Source organism: Heloderma suspectum, chromosome 4 (assembly GCF_057233095.1).
Source record: "Heloderma suspectum isolate Gila_16-S chromosome 4, 16-S_ref, whole genome shotgun sequence".
Lineage (NCBI taxonomy): Eukaryota > Metazoa > Chordata > Lepidosauria > Squamata > Helodermatidae > Heloderma > Heloderma suspectum.
The window spans coordinates 310,957,310-310,973,322 of NC_139461.1; the positions used below are offsets into that span (position 1 = coordinate 310,957,310).

A 16,013-nucleotide genomic window follows, 5' to 3' on the forward strand; every position below is an offset into this window, starting at 1 on the left:
TAACAAATGTTTACTCCATTTGATTACATGACCAGCAAAGCTCAGTACTTGCAAAAAAAGCCAGACCCACACATTTTTCCTCTGAAGAATCAACACAATACATTCCTGCTGTAGAAATAATTTTAACATTCCATCCACACTGGACCAAATATAGACATCACAGCCCCCACTATAAATACAGAGGAACAAAGGAAAGGGACCAATCAAAGAAAGCCAAGGCGTCATGCCTGTTCAGCAGGGCAGGTGGTGATGTTTGTCAGTGGATAAGGAGAGGAGAGGCGGGCTTAGGAGGAAAGATGGTACGTTCAGTCTCGGACAGAGTTTGAGACAACAATGAAGCATCCAGGTGCTACACATCAGTTTTTCATAGGAGGACAGCACATGTATATGAGCGTCTACATTTGCAGCATCTCCTATCCGCTACCCAATACACCTAACCAGGCAACCTCGGGCACCCCACTGTTTTAGGCAACTGGCATCCCCATTGTCTTGGACTATCCTCAGACCATTCGCCACCAATACATACAGGATACCACTGACTTCCTGATACTACAATCCACTGACATATCTCCTAGAAAAAACATCCTAGTTAGCATTGATTTTAAGACCCTTTACACCAACATCCCTCCCAAAAATGGACTGCAAGTCATCAGGAATGTTATCACTGAAGGCACTACAGCAGGGACAGGTAACCTGTACGCTCCAGATGTTTTGGACTACAACTCAAATAATTCATGACCATTGGCCATACTGGCTGGGGCTTATGGGAGTTGTAGCAGAAAATATCTGAAGGGCACTGGGTTGCCTAGCTTTACACTACAGCATATCTATCCAACAAACTCTGCCACTTTGTACTTACCCACAAACTACTTCAGCTTTAGGGAGAACATACATCGTCAGATCAATTCTCATGGCTCCACAATATGCCAACACCTTCACAGCTGACTTAGAACATTTTCTCAGCTCCTATCCCTGAGATTCACTGACAACAACTTCATTATCTGGACTCATGGACAGAAAGCGTTGATGGTCTAGACACCATCAACCTGAACCTACACTAGCCACTACACAATGGACACAGGGGAAGTGCGACCCTGTTGATTCTCCTGGACCTCTCAGAGGCTTTCGATACCATCGACCATGGTATCCTTCTGGATAGGTTGTCTGGGTTGGGAGTTGGAGGCACTGCATTGCAGTGGTTCCACTCCTACTTGGATGGCCGATTCCAGAAGGTGGTGCTGGGGGATTATTGCTCTGTGCCATGGGGTTCCACAGGGCTCTATTTATCCCCTATGCTGTTTAACATCTACATGAAACCACTGGGGGAGGTTACTCAGAGGTGTGGGCTGAGGTGCCATCAATATGCGGATGACACCCAGCTCCACACCCCTTTCTCATCAAACCCAGGTGAGGCAGTGGCTGTTCTGAATCAGTGCCTGGGCATGGTAATGGACTGGATGAGGGCCAATAAACTGAAATGCAATCCAGACAAGACGGAGGTACTGTTAGTGGGTGGTTCGTCTGCCCAGCTAGGTGATATTCAACCTGTTCTGGAGGGGGTTGCACTCCCCCTCAAGGATCACGTTTGTAGTTTGGGGGTGCTCTTGGATCCAGAACTGTCACTTGAGGCACAGGTGAACTCAGTGGCACGGAGCACTTTTTATCAGCTTAGGCTGGTATACCAACTACGCCCTTATCTGGACAGAGATAGCCTAGCTACAGTTATCCATTCATAACTTTTCGTCTGGACTACTGCAATGCATTATATGGATTTGTCAAAAACAAGTCCTGCCAGACGAATCTGATCTCATTTTTTGATCAATTAACCTCCCTTGTGGACCGTGGGAATACTGTAGACATCATATACCTCAACTTCAGCAAAGCTTTCAAACAAAGTGCCCCAGGATATCCTGATAAACAAACTAGCTCAAAGTGGGCAAGATGAAACAATGATACGGTGGATCCACACTTGGCTACAGAATCGGACTCAAAGAGTGCTTATCAATGGGGCCTTCTCAAACTGGGGAAAGGTAATGAGTGGGGTACCGCAGGGCTCAGTCCTGGGCCCAGTGATCTTCAACATTTTTATTAATGAATTGGAGGAGGAGGTGCAGGGGATGCTGATCAAATTTGCAGATGACACAAAATTGGGAGGGATAGCTAATACTTTGGAAGACAGAAACAAATTTCAAAGTTATCTGGATAGACTGGAGCGCTGGACAGAAAACAACAGAATGACATTTAATAGGGATAAATGCAAAGTTCTACACCTAGGAAAAAGAAACCAAATGCACAAAGATGGGGAATACATGGCTCAACAACACTACAAGCGAGAAAGTTCTTGGAATTGTTGTCGATCACAAGCTGAATATGAGCCAACAATGTGATGTGGCTGCAAAAAAGGCAAATGCTCTTTTGGGCTGCATTCATAGAAGCATCGCTTCCAAATCCCGGGAAGTACTAGTTCCCCTCTACTCAGCACTGGGTAGGCCTCATTTGGAGTACTGTGTCCAGTTATGGGCACCACACTTTAAGAAGGATGCAGACAAACTGGAGAGGGTTCAGAGGAGGGCAACGAAGATGATTGGAGGACTGGAAACAAAGCCCTCTGAGGAGAGACTGAAAGAACTGGGCATGTTTAGCCTTGAGAAGAGAAGACTGAGGGGAGACATGATAGCAATTTTCAAGTACTTGAAAGGTTGTCACAGAGAAGAAGGCCAGGATCTCTTCTCCATCATCCCAGAGTGCAGGACACGGAATCATGGGCTCAAGTGACAGGAAGCCAAATTCCGGCTGAACATCAGGAAAAACGTCCTGACTGTTAGAGCAATACAACAATGGAACCAATTCCCTAGGGAGGTGGTGGGCTCTCCCACCCTGGAGACATTCAAGACAAGGCTGGACAGCCATCTGTCAGGGATGCTCTGACTTGGATTCCTGCACTGAGCAGGGGGTTGGACTCGATGGCCTTGTAGGCCCCTTCCAACCTTACTATGCTATGATTCTATGATATGTGGGGCTGCCTTTGAAAGTGGTCCAGAAGCTTCAGCTGGTCCAAAATAGGGCAGCAAGATTGTTAACAGGGACTGGCCTGCGAGCTCATATTACGCCAGTACTTTTCCAGCTGCACTGGCTGCCAGTCCATTTCCAAGCCCGATTCAAAGTGCTGGTATTAACATTTAAAGCCCTTAACGGCTTGGGGCTAGGTTACCTGAAGGATCACCTCCTCCCATAAGTGCCTGCCTGGACCTTAAGATCATCGTCAGCGGCATTTCTCCATGAGCCCCTGCCAAAGGAAGTGAGAGGCAGGTGGCTACTACGAGGAGGGCTTTTTCTGCTGTGGCACCCCGGCTCTGGAATGAGCTCCCTAGTGAGGTTCGCCTGGCACCTACATTGTATTCCTTTCGGAGCCAGGTGAAGACCTTTTTATTTTCCCCAAGCATTTTAGCTTTCTAGACTTTTAGCTTTGCTGTTTTAAATCTGTATTTTAAACTCCTGCACTGCTGCCAGGTTTTATTGTGGTTGTATTGTTATATTCGGTTTTAATGTTCTATATATTTTAAATTGTTTTATTGTGTGCTGTTTGGTTTTAATTTTTGTGAACCGCCCAGAGAGCTTCAGCTATTGGGCGGTATAGAAATAAATAAATAAATAAAAATGGTCTTAAGCACCGCATTGTATCAAAAATGATCAGTAAACATACTTACATGCTTCCAGCTTCCACCCTGAACATTCCACAAGACCCATTCTCCACAGCCAAGCCCAATAATGGCACTGTATCTGATCAGATTTGTCGGACAGAGGCACATAACTACAGGATTTAAATCAGGCATACCTCAGACTACAACTACTCATCGGAATGGGGGACAAAAGGCAAAACAAGGACAGACCGCTATGCAGGAACCATCTACTGCAGGACAGACACAGAAGAGAAACAGAACACCACTTATCATGACCTACAGTTCCCAGCTAAAACCAGTAAGTATCAATGAACTACAACCCAGCCTGGACCATGACCCTTCCTTCTCACAGACCTTGGGTGGCAGGCCTGTACGACTGCCGAGGCAGTGTGCCTATGTAGACCAGATGCTGGGGAACGTGGGTGGGAGGGTGCTGTTGCACTCATGCCCTACTTGTGGGTTTCCCGTGGGCTACTGAAAGACTGAAAGTGGGAGGTTGTTAAAAAGCTTTGAAAATACCAGACCCATTAATCCTCTTCAAAATAACCATTCAACAAGAAAACAGGACCTCAAAATGTCATCCACATTATGGGGTTCATAACCTGCTCATCTTCCAATGCCATATATGCCATAATTTGCCAGCAATGCCCTACTGAATTTTACATAGGACAAACAGACCAGTCTCTGTGGAAATGAATAAATGGACACAAATCTGTTATCAGAAATAGCAATATTCCATAAAACCAGTGGGGGGGACGGGACTTCAGCTTCCCAGGAGACTTTCTCACGGACATCCAACTGGCCATTCTTAAACAAGGGAACGTCACAAGCAGATCTCAGCACAAAACAGCTGAGGTGCAATTCATCAAGAAGTTCAACTCTATCTCCTGTGGCTTGAATAGGAACAAAGGTCTTGTTTTTAAATCACACTTTATGGGTTAATCAACCCACCAATGCATGGATGTCTGAGTTATCACCCAACAACTCTTTTGTAAATGGCCACTGTAAATAAAGTAATCAGCGCTGTCTGTATTTCTGCAATTCAATTCCCTCTGACCTTGACAGTTGACAGTCCCCCCACCAAAAAAAACATGTGGGCACACACACTTGAAACTCGGGATAACATTTCATGCACCTAACGAGGCAGGCTGTAGTCCACAAAAGCTGATGCCATAATAAATGTGTTAGTCTTTACAGTGCTACAAGATTGCTGTTTTTGCTGCAATAATTAACACAGCTACCTCTCTGGAAATTGACACATTTACCGGGCCAGCCTTTACCCATTCTCCTGCTGGGGCAAGAGAACTAGCCTTTAGATTTTGTGGAATTCTCTCCTAAGACAGGTCCTCTTGCACCTTTCAAGAGATAGTAAAAGCCTTCCTATTCAGGAAAGGCTTGTTTATATCTCCTATCTTACCTATGTTTCTTTATCCAAGTTATCTTTAGCCATTTAATGTTTATTATTTGGTTGTTTTATTGCTGCTCTGGATTATGGCTTATCTCAAGAAATGGAGCAAGTATCGTAGTAAGTTACAGTACTGTAAAATGCAGCTTTCCGTGCAAAACTTGGTAGATTCTGCAAAATGCGGAGGCTTTGGTTTCTTTGTTAAGTTTTTTTTAAGCTGGCTACCGAGATGCTCTTATAACCTCAAAGGGGTGTGAGCACACACACGTCTAGTAGCCGCAAAATGGGAACTCTGCGCAGCTGAAACCTCCTTCTTTGAGAGCCCTGCAAGTGAATCCTACTATCTCTTCTGTAGTCCGTCCATATCCTTCCGCCCCACAAATCCGGAAGAATTCTAAGTATGCCAGAAATTACAGCCTGTGTTCACAGACAAGGATGGTGGGCAGATGTGACATTCGTGGGCTATTTGTCAATACCTTTCTGTGGTTTCACTGGTCAAATGGGACACCAACTACAAAGCCAACTGATAAGACACACCAGGCATCACAAACGGCAGCATCACAAACCAGTGAGTAAGCATATCAACTGCCTTGAAAACCTATTTAACTTTCAATGGCCACACTGGCTGGCAATGAGGGAAGGTGTTGCAACCCAACACATCTGGAGGTACCAGGTTGGGGAAAGCTGGCCTAATGTTATGTATGCCTAATTGTACGTAAGCCCCACTCAGGTCAGTACTACATACGTATATAATGTATAGCCTGCACCTTCAACACAAATAGTCTCAAATGCAATTATTCTCAGGTAAGCGTGCACAGCATTGCAGCCTTAGCTAATGGTGCCAGAACGCGACATAACCCTTCTGCTGCATGCTGCAGCTCTTCTAGAATGAGACTCCAATAATCAGAAAGCTACAAATGGCTGCATTTGTTGCAGAAAGTAAGAAACTGCAGCCCTATCCGCACTTGTAACCTAGGCAACAGTCATATACATAAAAGTTGGAACTGAATGAAGAATGGCTCCATTTCAGGAAGGGCAGACATCTCACATTCATTGGGACTTTGCCACACTTGGCAGGCTGCCCTCCAGAGCCTCAGAAGGCAATGTGCAAATGGGCAAGGCCAGCCAAGAGCTCCCGCCCACTCTGAATTATCAAGGAGAGAGGAAGGAGCGCCCCAAAGGCAGCTTTTACTGAAACTCTCAGTCCTGGCCGCACAACTGGCCTTTCAGCTAGAAAGCCTCATCACCTTACACGGTAAAGTACTTCGCCAGCAGGCAGAGTCCCCGCTAAAAGAAGCAGTTAGAAAAACAAAGGGCATTCCTGCACTAGAGCTGTTTACTTTGGGAAGGTATGAACAGAATGTGCGACATTTCCTAAAGTGCCATCTTACTAAACTCAGAGGGAGACAACTCTTTGGCAGCCCATGCAGCTTAGCAGTTGTTAACAGGACAGAAGACTTGCTGGTGGTAGGCAGAAGGCCATAGTTAAGCCAAGAAGCAAAAGGCAACAACATCTGATGACAGCCTGTTTGCAAACTGTGGAGAGCCTTATCAAGTTTAAGCAAAAAAGAAGACAAAATGAAGACCACTTGGCAACATTTGGCCTAGAGGATGCAGGCAAGGAAGTACACCATGCCCTCATAGCTTACTGGGAAAGAGGGAGCCCTGGAAAGGAAGTACATACCTTTGGGAGAAAGCCCAAAGACAACCCATTTTGCTTAGACCAGGGTAGGCAACCTGGTGACCTCCAGATATTTTGGACTATGACTCCATAAGCCCCAGCCAGTATAGTCAATGGTTAGGAATTATGCACAAACAGACCTTAACAGGCATCACTGCCTTGAGGTTGCTGGGGAAAAGGCAGCAGCTTTAGCCTCCTACTCCCCTTCTCAGAGACCTAGACAGGCAGGGGGGTGTATGATAGGCATACAGGAGAGCACATGCAGGCTATACACCCCTGGTCTATATGCCTGATAATTTTATCTTTACCACCACTTTCCACCAGCTTACTGAAACAGACATTAAACTAACCAGCCTGTATTTTCCCATCCTCCCCCCACCCACCCCGATCCCTTTTTAATTGCAGTTAAATTGACCACTTTCCAATCCTCTAGAAGCACAGAGACCAATCTGAGGGACATTTTTTATTTTGTTTTCAAAGGTCTAGAACTTCATCTTGTGTTACTGTTATCTGCTTCAGTTCCTCAGACTCCCTTCCTTAAAATGTCGTTTCAGACACGGGTATCCGGAACTGCATCCCTAGCCAGTTTCCTGCTTCTAATGTATTTAGAGAATTTTTAAGTTGTTGATCTTAATATTAGCAATACGCTCAATTGCCTTTTTCTCCCCATCCCTTATTGTTTGCATCCATTTCTTTTCTGCAACTTTGTGTTCCGTAATGTTTTCCTCCTTTGGGCAAAACTTCCATTTTCTGAAGGAAGCCTTCTTTTCTCTAATAGCTTCCTTGACACTGCTCTTTAACCATGCTGATGACCTCTTGGACTTTGTGGTACCTTTCCTGACCTGCAGTACACATTCAAGCTAAGCTTCTTGTGGTTTTGAGTAATCCCGGTCATTCCAGAGAGGCTTGACTTTCCCTTTTAACTTCCTTTTTACCAATACCCTCATTTTTGAAGTTTCTTCTTTTGAAGTCAAATGTGGCTCTGATGGACTTCCTTAGAAAGTTTCCACTTACATATAAATTACATTTGATAGCACTGTAGTCACAGTTTCCAACAAGTTCAACAACACTCACATCGCCCTGATATGGTTTTGCTGATTTTGTTTTACAACAAATTAAAAACAGCAGTAACGTTTTTATTTGTAAGCTGCACTGAATATGATTGATCAGAGCAAGGCGAGGTATAAATGCCGAAGCAAATGATCAATATAAGATTGACCACAGTGCTTTTTGGTCAGTACCACTTATGCCAGCATTAGTTCTTTATAAAGCTATTTATACCCCACTGTTCAGTCCTCAAAAGGGCCTTCAAGGCAGCCTGCAATTATAACTAAAACTTGACAAATACAATAAAAAAACAAGTTTCAACACGACAAAACCTTCCTTGAGTTTCCCCCTGCAGCAAGGCACTCACAGGGTTAGAGGTAGCTCAAGAAATACGAACGGCTACATGGATGACCCGAGAAACAGAGTCCATGCACCTTGCAGCATGAGACATCCATCATACTAGATGGCAGGACTTCACGCTAGAATTCCATGTCGCTATGCTTTCTTGTATCCTATGCTGGTTTTAATGGTATTTTTCGGTGTAAAATTGTGATCCTGGTAAGGCACCTCAAGCTTTGGGGATCTGGGGTATAAATGTTTTCAAGAATTAAAAGACTAGAAGAGGACTGGAGTATTGGTAACTAGCAAGAGCAGCACAGACAATATGCTGGCAAGTGGCTCAGAGCCTACACACTGACCTGATTCACAAGTAATGACTAACCATGGATTGTTTAACCAATGAGTAGTTGGAGTCATGCTGTAGTGTGCAAGTGCAGTGCCTCCTAACTGCTCACCGTTTCCACTTTGTTTTCTATACCAGAAACAACCAAGGAACCCATGGCATGTTGGGTTAAAGCTCTAGATTGTTTCTGCCTCAACATTTCAAGCGTTCCAGGTTCACACATCACTGAGCAAACCTGGAACCCAGGAACCCCTAGTTTTTTTCTAAACCGGAAGCAAAGTTGAAGCAGAGAGCGGTAGGGAGGACGTGCGCTCTCTCCCATGCAACCCCAACTACCCATGGGTTAAACAACCCATGGTTAGTTATTATGTGTGAACCAGGACACTGAGATGCACCTATGAATGAAGAGAGTGGCATCACAAATTCAAGTATAATAGGGCAGGAGAAGGTTCTTTATTTTGATGGTATCTAGAAAAAAAAATCCATGTGCCTCAAGCTGAAATAAGCTGTTCAGCAGGGGAGCATTGCTTTAATAAAAAGTCTGCTTTCATGTGCTGCAGAAGGATCTGTATGTATTCCTTTCCTCCAGACAGCCTTCTCAATAGCATGGTTCCAAGGCATAGCCTGAAGGCACATGAGGCAGCCACATCGCTGAAGCTAAGCAGATCTGGGTCTGGTCAGTGCTTGGAAGGGAGACCACCTGGGAACCACATATAGCCACCTTGAGTTCCACAATGGAAGAAAGGTGGGATATAAATGTAATACATAAATGTACAGCCTCTGAACATTCCAATACAGGCAGAAAGGGGGGAGGGGAATGTTAATACACTCCAGCATGTTTTACTACATGCTACCCAAAATACCAACACATGTCTCTGCCAAAAGAATACTAATCAGTCTGACCTGGAACAATACCTTCCCAACCTTTTTGACACCCATTGGAAAAAATGTTTGCATATTCATTTATTTAGCCCCCACTTACTTCATGTAGCCATATCTAACAGGCTACATAGCACTGCAACATCATCCTATTCATGATCCCTGAGTGGCTGAAATCTCCCACGTGACTTGTACAAGGAGGAAGCAGCAGGGGGAATAGTGTCAGAGAGTACTGAAAGAATATCTGCACAGTTTCTACCCTGCCAAGATTAATGGTTTCTATCTGAAGGTTGAAACTGGAGAACACTTGGTGCAGCTGTACTTTTATCAGCACTCCTCTCTAACACCCTGCCTCCACTTATATTATGAGAACAAAGTGGGGGGAGAAGAGGCTTCCTTACCCTATTAGGCCAGTTAGACAAGTTGACTCCAGAACTGCAATTAGTGCAAAACCGGGCCTCTGCTCAATCACATTAAGCTGCTTTTAAAGCATATCAGGCTCAGGCCATGGTCAGAAGCATCTTCCCCTGAAACAACTTTAAACGCTGCTGCCATTAATCTCACAATTCTCCTTATAAATGTATCTGAAATGCTATGTAACTGCTGCAGCTGACACAATGTTCCAGAAGGGGAAACAGGAGTTAGTCAAGTCTGTCTCTAATCCAAATGCTGCGGGCACAGAGGCTTGCTCCCTACTGCCCCCACACTGGCACCCCAGAGAACACATATTTATGCCTCACATAATCCAAAACTACCACCACGGGGATGTGGCTGGAACTGCTATCCGAATATCCACCACCCAAAACTTGCAGTGAAAGCAGCGAGGGGAGGATAGGGTGGGGGGCCTTGTAAGCTCTTTAGCTCCCACGATACTGAATACAGATGTACAAGGGTAACCGGTGTGCAAACATCAGAAGTGGCCAACCTTTCTGGCAACTATCCCACAGAATTCCAAAGGATACAAGTGTGCTACTTAGCTGCACATTGTAATACAGATGCAGCCCCCTGTGCCTGAAGTGGTTTTCGCTCTAGTCTCTACTAAATTGGGAACTTACACTGCCTGTGCTGTTTTAAATTGGGAACTTACACTGCCTGTGCTGTTTTAAATTGGGAACTTACACTGCCTGTGCTGTTTTTTGGCAACTCGCGTATTAAATTATCACCATTAATTATATAGCACAATCCACACAGCACTTTACAAATTATAAGACAGATCCCTGCGTGAGGAGCTTACAATGAAAAATCTGACAAAGGGAAGGCAATACAGTACAGTAAGGAAAGGAAAGTGGAGAGTAAATGGGAAAGATATCCATTTAATTCAGCTATTTTCATTTTCAGGAGGGCAGGGGAAACGAGAAGGGAAACAGGAAGAGCTTCCTACTGTGGAAGTGTTAAAAAAAACTGATTAGACAGGTAAAGCCACCTGATGACAGAATCACTGAAACATAAGGAATAAAGGGAATCAAACAGGACAGAGTGATCAATAGTATCAAAGGCAGAAGAGAGGTCAAGGAGGAATGTAAAGACAATGAGGAAATTGTCTACACCAAAAATCACTTTCAGTGGAGCGCAAGAAGGCAGAAGCCAGGTTGCTGTGGTAAAAAAAAAAAGAGCTGGAGGAGAGAAAGACAGAAGCAAGCAGCAGTTTGGAAGCAGAAGGGAAATTGGGTGGTACTTGGACAAGACAGTTGGATCAGACTTTTTTTAGGATAAGGAACATGTCATGCTTGAATGCAATAGGGAAGCCAGAAGAAAGAGAGAGAAGTGGATAATGTGGTGAGCAGAAGAAATAATGGTAAGAGATGGCAAATGGGAACACAAGAACATAGTATCAGCCGCACTGGATCAGACCAAAAGCCTATCTACTCAACCATCCCACTTCCCACAGCAGTCGACCAGATACCTCTGGGAGGCCCACAAGAAGGACACAAGCACAAAGCACCCACCTTCCACTCATGTTCTCCAGCAACTGACATGAAAAGGCATGCTACCTCTGATACTGAATATATAGCCATCATGATGACTAGTAGCCACTGACAACCTTTGCTAGTAGCCTTTGCTGTCCACTTTTCTGTTGCTCTTTAATCACCCTACATATTTAGCATTCTTCCTAGAAAATTAATGCTATAGAACATCTCCTTCCAGGATGACTTCTAATACTGCAGAGTAAAAAATGGGAAAGGCAAACTGCAGTGCTTCTCCCACAAACCATTTCTTTTTTCCTTTTTTGAAGATTCTGTTTCCAAAAACTGGATGTTGGCACCTGGCACTCTGGATGTACGTTACTAAACAATCCTTACCCTGTTTACATTTGATGTCACACACTAATTTGAGATAAGCCAGCCTTTTGAGTCACTACTGCTTGCCAAGAAAGCAAATGAGCACAGAAAATACCTGAGAAAGGGCAAGAAACCCATAGTAAGAGAAGAGCGGCTGAATTTTAGCACAACAGTGCTTGCTAAAAGCAAACAGATGTTGTTCAAGCACAAGATTCAAGTGAAGATGTCAGAAAGGTATTACCTCTTGCTCTCCTCACCCCAAAATGCTTCCCACATGCAAGAAGGCTGCCCAATGGACTTAGGAGGGCTGACAAGGCTACTGCCCAGACCAACAGCCTCCTGATCCCCTGCCAGCCATCCCTTTGTTCTTCCTGTCAGCACAACAGGCAGCCAGGGAGAAACCATCCTCATTTCCTTTCCCCACCCAATGACAGCAGGAAAGGGAAGAGAAGCAGATGGAGTGGCTGATAGGCCAGAGGGAAGGGGGGGTGGGAGAGTGAGGGAGGGACTTTGTTTATGCACCAACCCTTTTCTTCGCTTTCACATCTATAGGAATGGAGCCATAAGGAATGTTACGCCACCTCTATAGAGAGGAGAAAGGAGGAAGGAAAACAGACTGCAAGGCAAGGATGACAGCCAGGCAAAGTGCTCCCTCATTCCATTAGGGACAGCAAAGACAAAGGGCAGATCTTCAAAGGTGAAAACCAAGTTTTTTGGTTGAAATTTGAATTACATTAAGGATTCCCCAAATTCCTCATACAGGGATTCTCCTTGCCCATAAGTATGCAAGGGGTGGCATTCCTAATCACTATGGACCATTCTTCCTAGACGCCAAAAAAACCATTTGGCAGCATCACAGATTCCACAGCTACAATACAGAGCTGGAAGAGACAACAAGGTTATCCCATTGGGCCTCTTCCTATCTGGGCCCTAAAAACAGGATATCCTGTATCTACACCATCCCCAGAAATTGTCCCTCCATGTTTCCTTGAAGCTTCCAAAATGATCTCCCTCCCTAGACTAGGGAGGGGGATTTTTTTTTTCCAGCATCCTTGCAGATGCTAGCAGTCACCACTCAGGTCTATATCTTGCTCGTATTTCTAAGCTATCTTTACTATCTCACCATGAATCCTTGTAAAACACAGCATATAAAACACACACCAAGAAAAAAAGCTAGTAATTGCTTTGCTGAGACTCAGACCACCCCACCTAGAGCGCTATCCACCTATACAGCTTTGTTTTTACTATGCATCATGCTCGAAACATTCTGGCTCTACAGACTGTACAGTCTCCCCCATCAGCTTCAAGCCGAAAAGGAAAAACAGGTACTTTCACTGCTGGGAGAGCCCTGTGCTCACTGCAGAAGGCCAGCTGTGCAGGTACACCACCACACGCTGGTGGCTCTCCAGATGTGCTGGCCTACAACACCCACAAACACTGTCCATGCTAGCTGGGGATTATGGAAGCTATAGTCCAATACACCAGGAGGGCATCACATTGGAGAAAGCTGACCTACACTGCTAGCTGTGTGGATTGCAACACATCGAAGCGCCAAGTACTGGATCATCAGAAGCATGGAACGTTGCATCCAAACCTCAACAATAGAGGCATTATGATATTCTTGTCCGAGATAGTCTTGTCCATGTCCCATTCAGTCTCTATGGCCAACTAACAACGCCATGAGAGTGCGCTCCATACCAACTGCAAGGGAACCTAAAGAGACACTCTTAAGAGCTGCAATCCAGTGCTGCAATCCCAGGCCATCCAGAAATCTGCCACAGTCAGAGTGTTATCTAGGAATATTTAGACTGTTATTCATTGGATGTGGAAAGCACAATGGATTTTAGAGTGTGTATCCATATGTTTAATTATTTATAGTTGTTAGCAACCCTAAGAGCTAGAGGCAGGCAGGTGTGTGCACGTATGCACACTTGTCTAGTTTTTTAAAAGCCTTCTTCCAGAGGTTCAGCTGTCACCTTCATCTCTTCCTAGTGATGAAGCCCACTCTAGAAAGGAGAACACCTTACTGGACAAACTGCCTGTCAGTTCCACACAGCAGCCAATCAGGTTACAAAGCAGAAAAGCAAAAATACCTACCAAAGTATGTAACATTGAGAGTTCACATTCCAGAGGATTCAGAGCCACCCTCAAAATCAGGGAGGCTGTTACCACATAAAAGGGCACACAGACAGGACTAAAAAAAATGCATACTTTTACGAATTTTACCTGACATGCAACAGAACCCCATAAAGTAGCATGCTGGTCTAGTTATTTTCTAAGTCCACATAGCAAGGAGGCTAGCCTTCCATCTGCATCGATTTCAGGGCCCTTTCAACCAACACTAAAAGCCAAAGAATAGTGCAGATTCAATACTTGGTAGAAAGTTTTAATGTGAGCCAAAACAAAACTACTTTTAATTCTAATGTAATACACAAATCACCTCTCCAGACAGCTGCACACTGACGATTAAGTACAATATTCTTGAACAACCATTCCCACCTCCTTCTCCTTGCCAAGATTAGATTCCTTGTATAGCACCAAAGGATCAGCCTGGTGCAGAGACAGGGACGCGCCGCTGTAACAAGTTCTGACACATATGAACAGAGGCATGATATACTGAAACGTGGTGTAGCGTGTGTGTGTTTAAAAAGTGTGAGAGGTTCTAACTGGATCCCCAGACCTATCCCCAGCACATATCATTTCAACCTTACATGTATGAATGAGATCCCACATTAAGAGCACAGTCGCTGTTAATTAATCCAGAATATCTTAATAACCACCCCAAGTTCTATCCTCATGATCAGAATCATTACTGCTAAAGGTTCTCACATAGGAGGTGCTGGAAAATACCTCTACCTGAGGACTTGGCAAGCCAAGCTACTGCCACTCAGAGTAGACAATACTACACAAGATGGACTTTTCAATTTGGCCTTTCAAAATCCATAGTTTTAATGTTTTCACTTTTTTAATGTTCTTGTTTTTATTGTTTTAAGGTTTTATTGTTTTAAGCTGTCCTATACCACCTTGATGACTTTTTAGCACATAAAGCCATATACATTAGTATTAATAATGGCCTGACAATGTAAGGCAGCGTCACATAAACATAAAGACACCCCAAAGAAAGTGGAAAAGACTTGAAAAAAACCTTCACTCCCCAAGAACTTGGAGGGGTAGGACCCAGCCCTGTCATGGAATAAAAGAAAACAGCTTCTAAATACTTGCTGTTTAGTGCCTAGGAATTTGGAATAATTTCTTTCTCACCTCTGATGGAAGTTCTTTAAATAATTTAACGTGCCCAGTAACAGTGACAAACAGGTAAGTCGACTGGAAAAAATAATTTGGGTGCAGAGATATTTACATAAAACCACTCAGGAACCAGAATAGGCCAAGGCAAGGAGAAGCCTCAACAGCCCTTTTTAGCCTTGCTTGAAACTGAAGTGCAGCTGAAAGAGAACCTTACGGTTGCAGAGAAAGGGGGAGAAATAACCCTGCAAGCTGCTAACCACAGCCTAAAATGCTTGCCAGAAACGGCAAGATTTATGACAAAATTAGGGTATTAAGGGCGACAACTGCTTATCTAACTCATATCTTCCTCTCAGCAAGATGATTTCTGCCCATCCTGAGAGCACAGCTGTTTGAGAATCAGTCACTGCTCCAGCAGCCCCAGCTAGCAGAGGATGGCTCAGGGGCATAAAGGAAATGGCCCGCTGGGCTTGAACATGGGTGACCCGCCTCACAAAGCTCCCTGGGGTGGATGCCCATACACCCAGTCCCTTCTCTCCTGTCCCAGTCTTAAGAAGCACTGGTTGTCAAGAGAGTAAGTGCCCCCGCCTTAAGCCATCTGCCAGAAATCACTGCCACCCTGTTTCTTAATTCAGAGCTTCAGAAGGCGGACTCATAGCTGTGGCCAAAGAGGGGCACCCAGGTAAGCTGGGGCTGGGGGGAAACAGCCCCCTCCCTTTTGCAAGTATGATTTTTTGGAGAGATGGCCCCTTACCTACTACAAGCCAGCCTGCCCCAACCTGGTGCCCTTCAGTTGTGTTGGACTACAACTCCAAGCATCCCCCAGCCAGCTATGCCCACAGAGCTATGCTGGCCGGGGGATGCTAGGAGTTGTAGTCAACCCATCTAGAGGACATCAGATTAGGGAAAGGTATATGACACTGGGGGCCGGGAGAGATCAGCCACACGCTAGGGCTTTGCTGGGGAGGGGGGCAAAGCTTTTTCTTGCTCCAACCCCGCTCTCCTCCTCCTCCCCCCCATTTCATCCCACGCAAGCTACCAGGTACTCGCCCTGCTGTCGCACACCTGCCACCTCCCTCTTTCCCATTCCTGCGCCTTATCGCCCACACGGCACCGC

The 16,013-nt window shown here is 44.9% G+C and overlaps 1 protein-coding gene across 3 annotated transcripts in view; it reads right to left on the reverse strand.

Annotated features, from left to right (window-relative positions):
- FKBP1A (FKBP prolyl isomerase 1A) overlaps positions 1-16,013 on the reverse strand; it is a 32,148-nt gene that overhangs the window by 15,678 nt on the left and 457 nt on the right. The window contains exon 3 of one of the 3 annotated variants that reach the window (XM_084854516.1): positions 13,880-13,994. The exons of the other annotated variants lie outside the window; for them this stretch is intronic. Coding sequence (XP_084710642.1) covers positions 13,880-13,901 — 22 coding nt within the window. The 5' untranslated portion in view covers positions 13,902-13,994. The remainder of the gene's footprint in view (positions 1-13,879; positions 13,995-16,013) is intronic. 3 annotated transcript variants of the gene reach the window in all.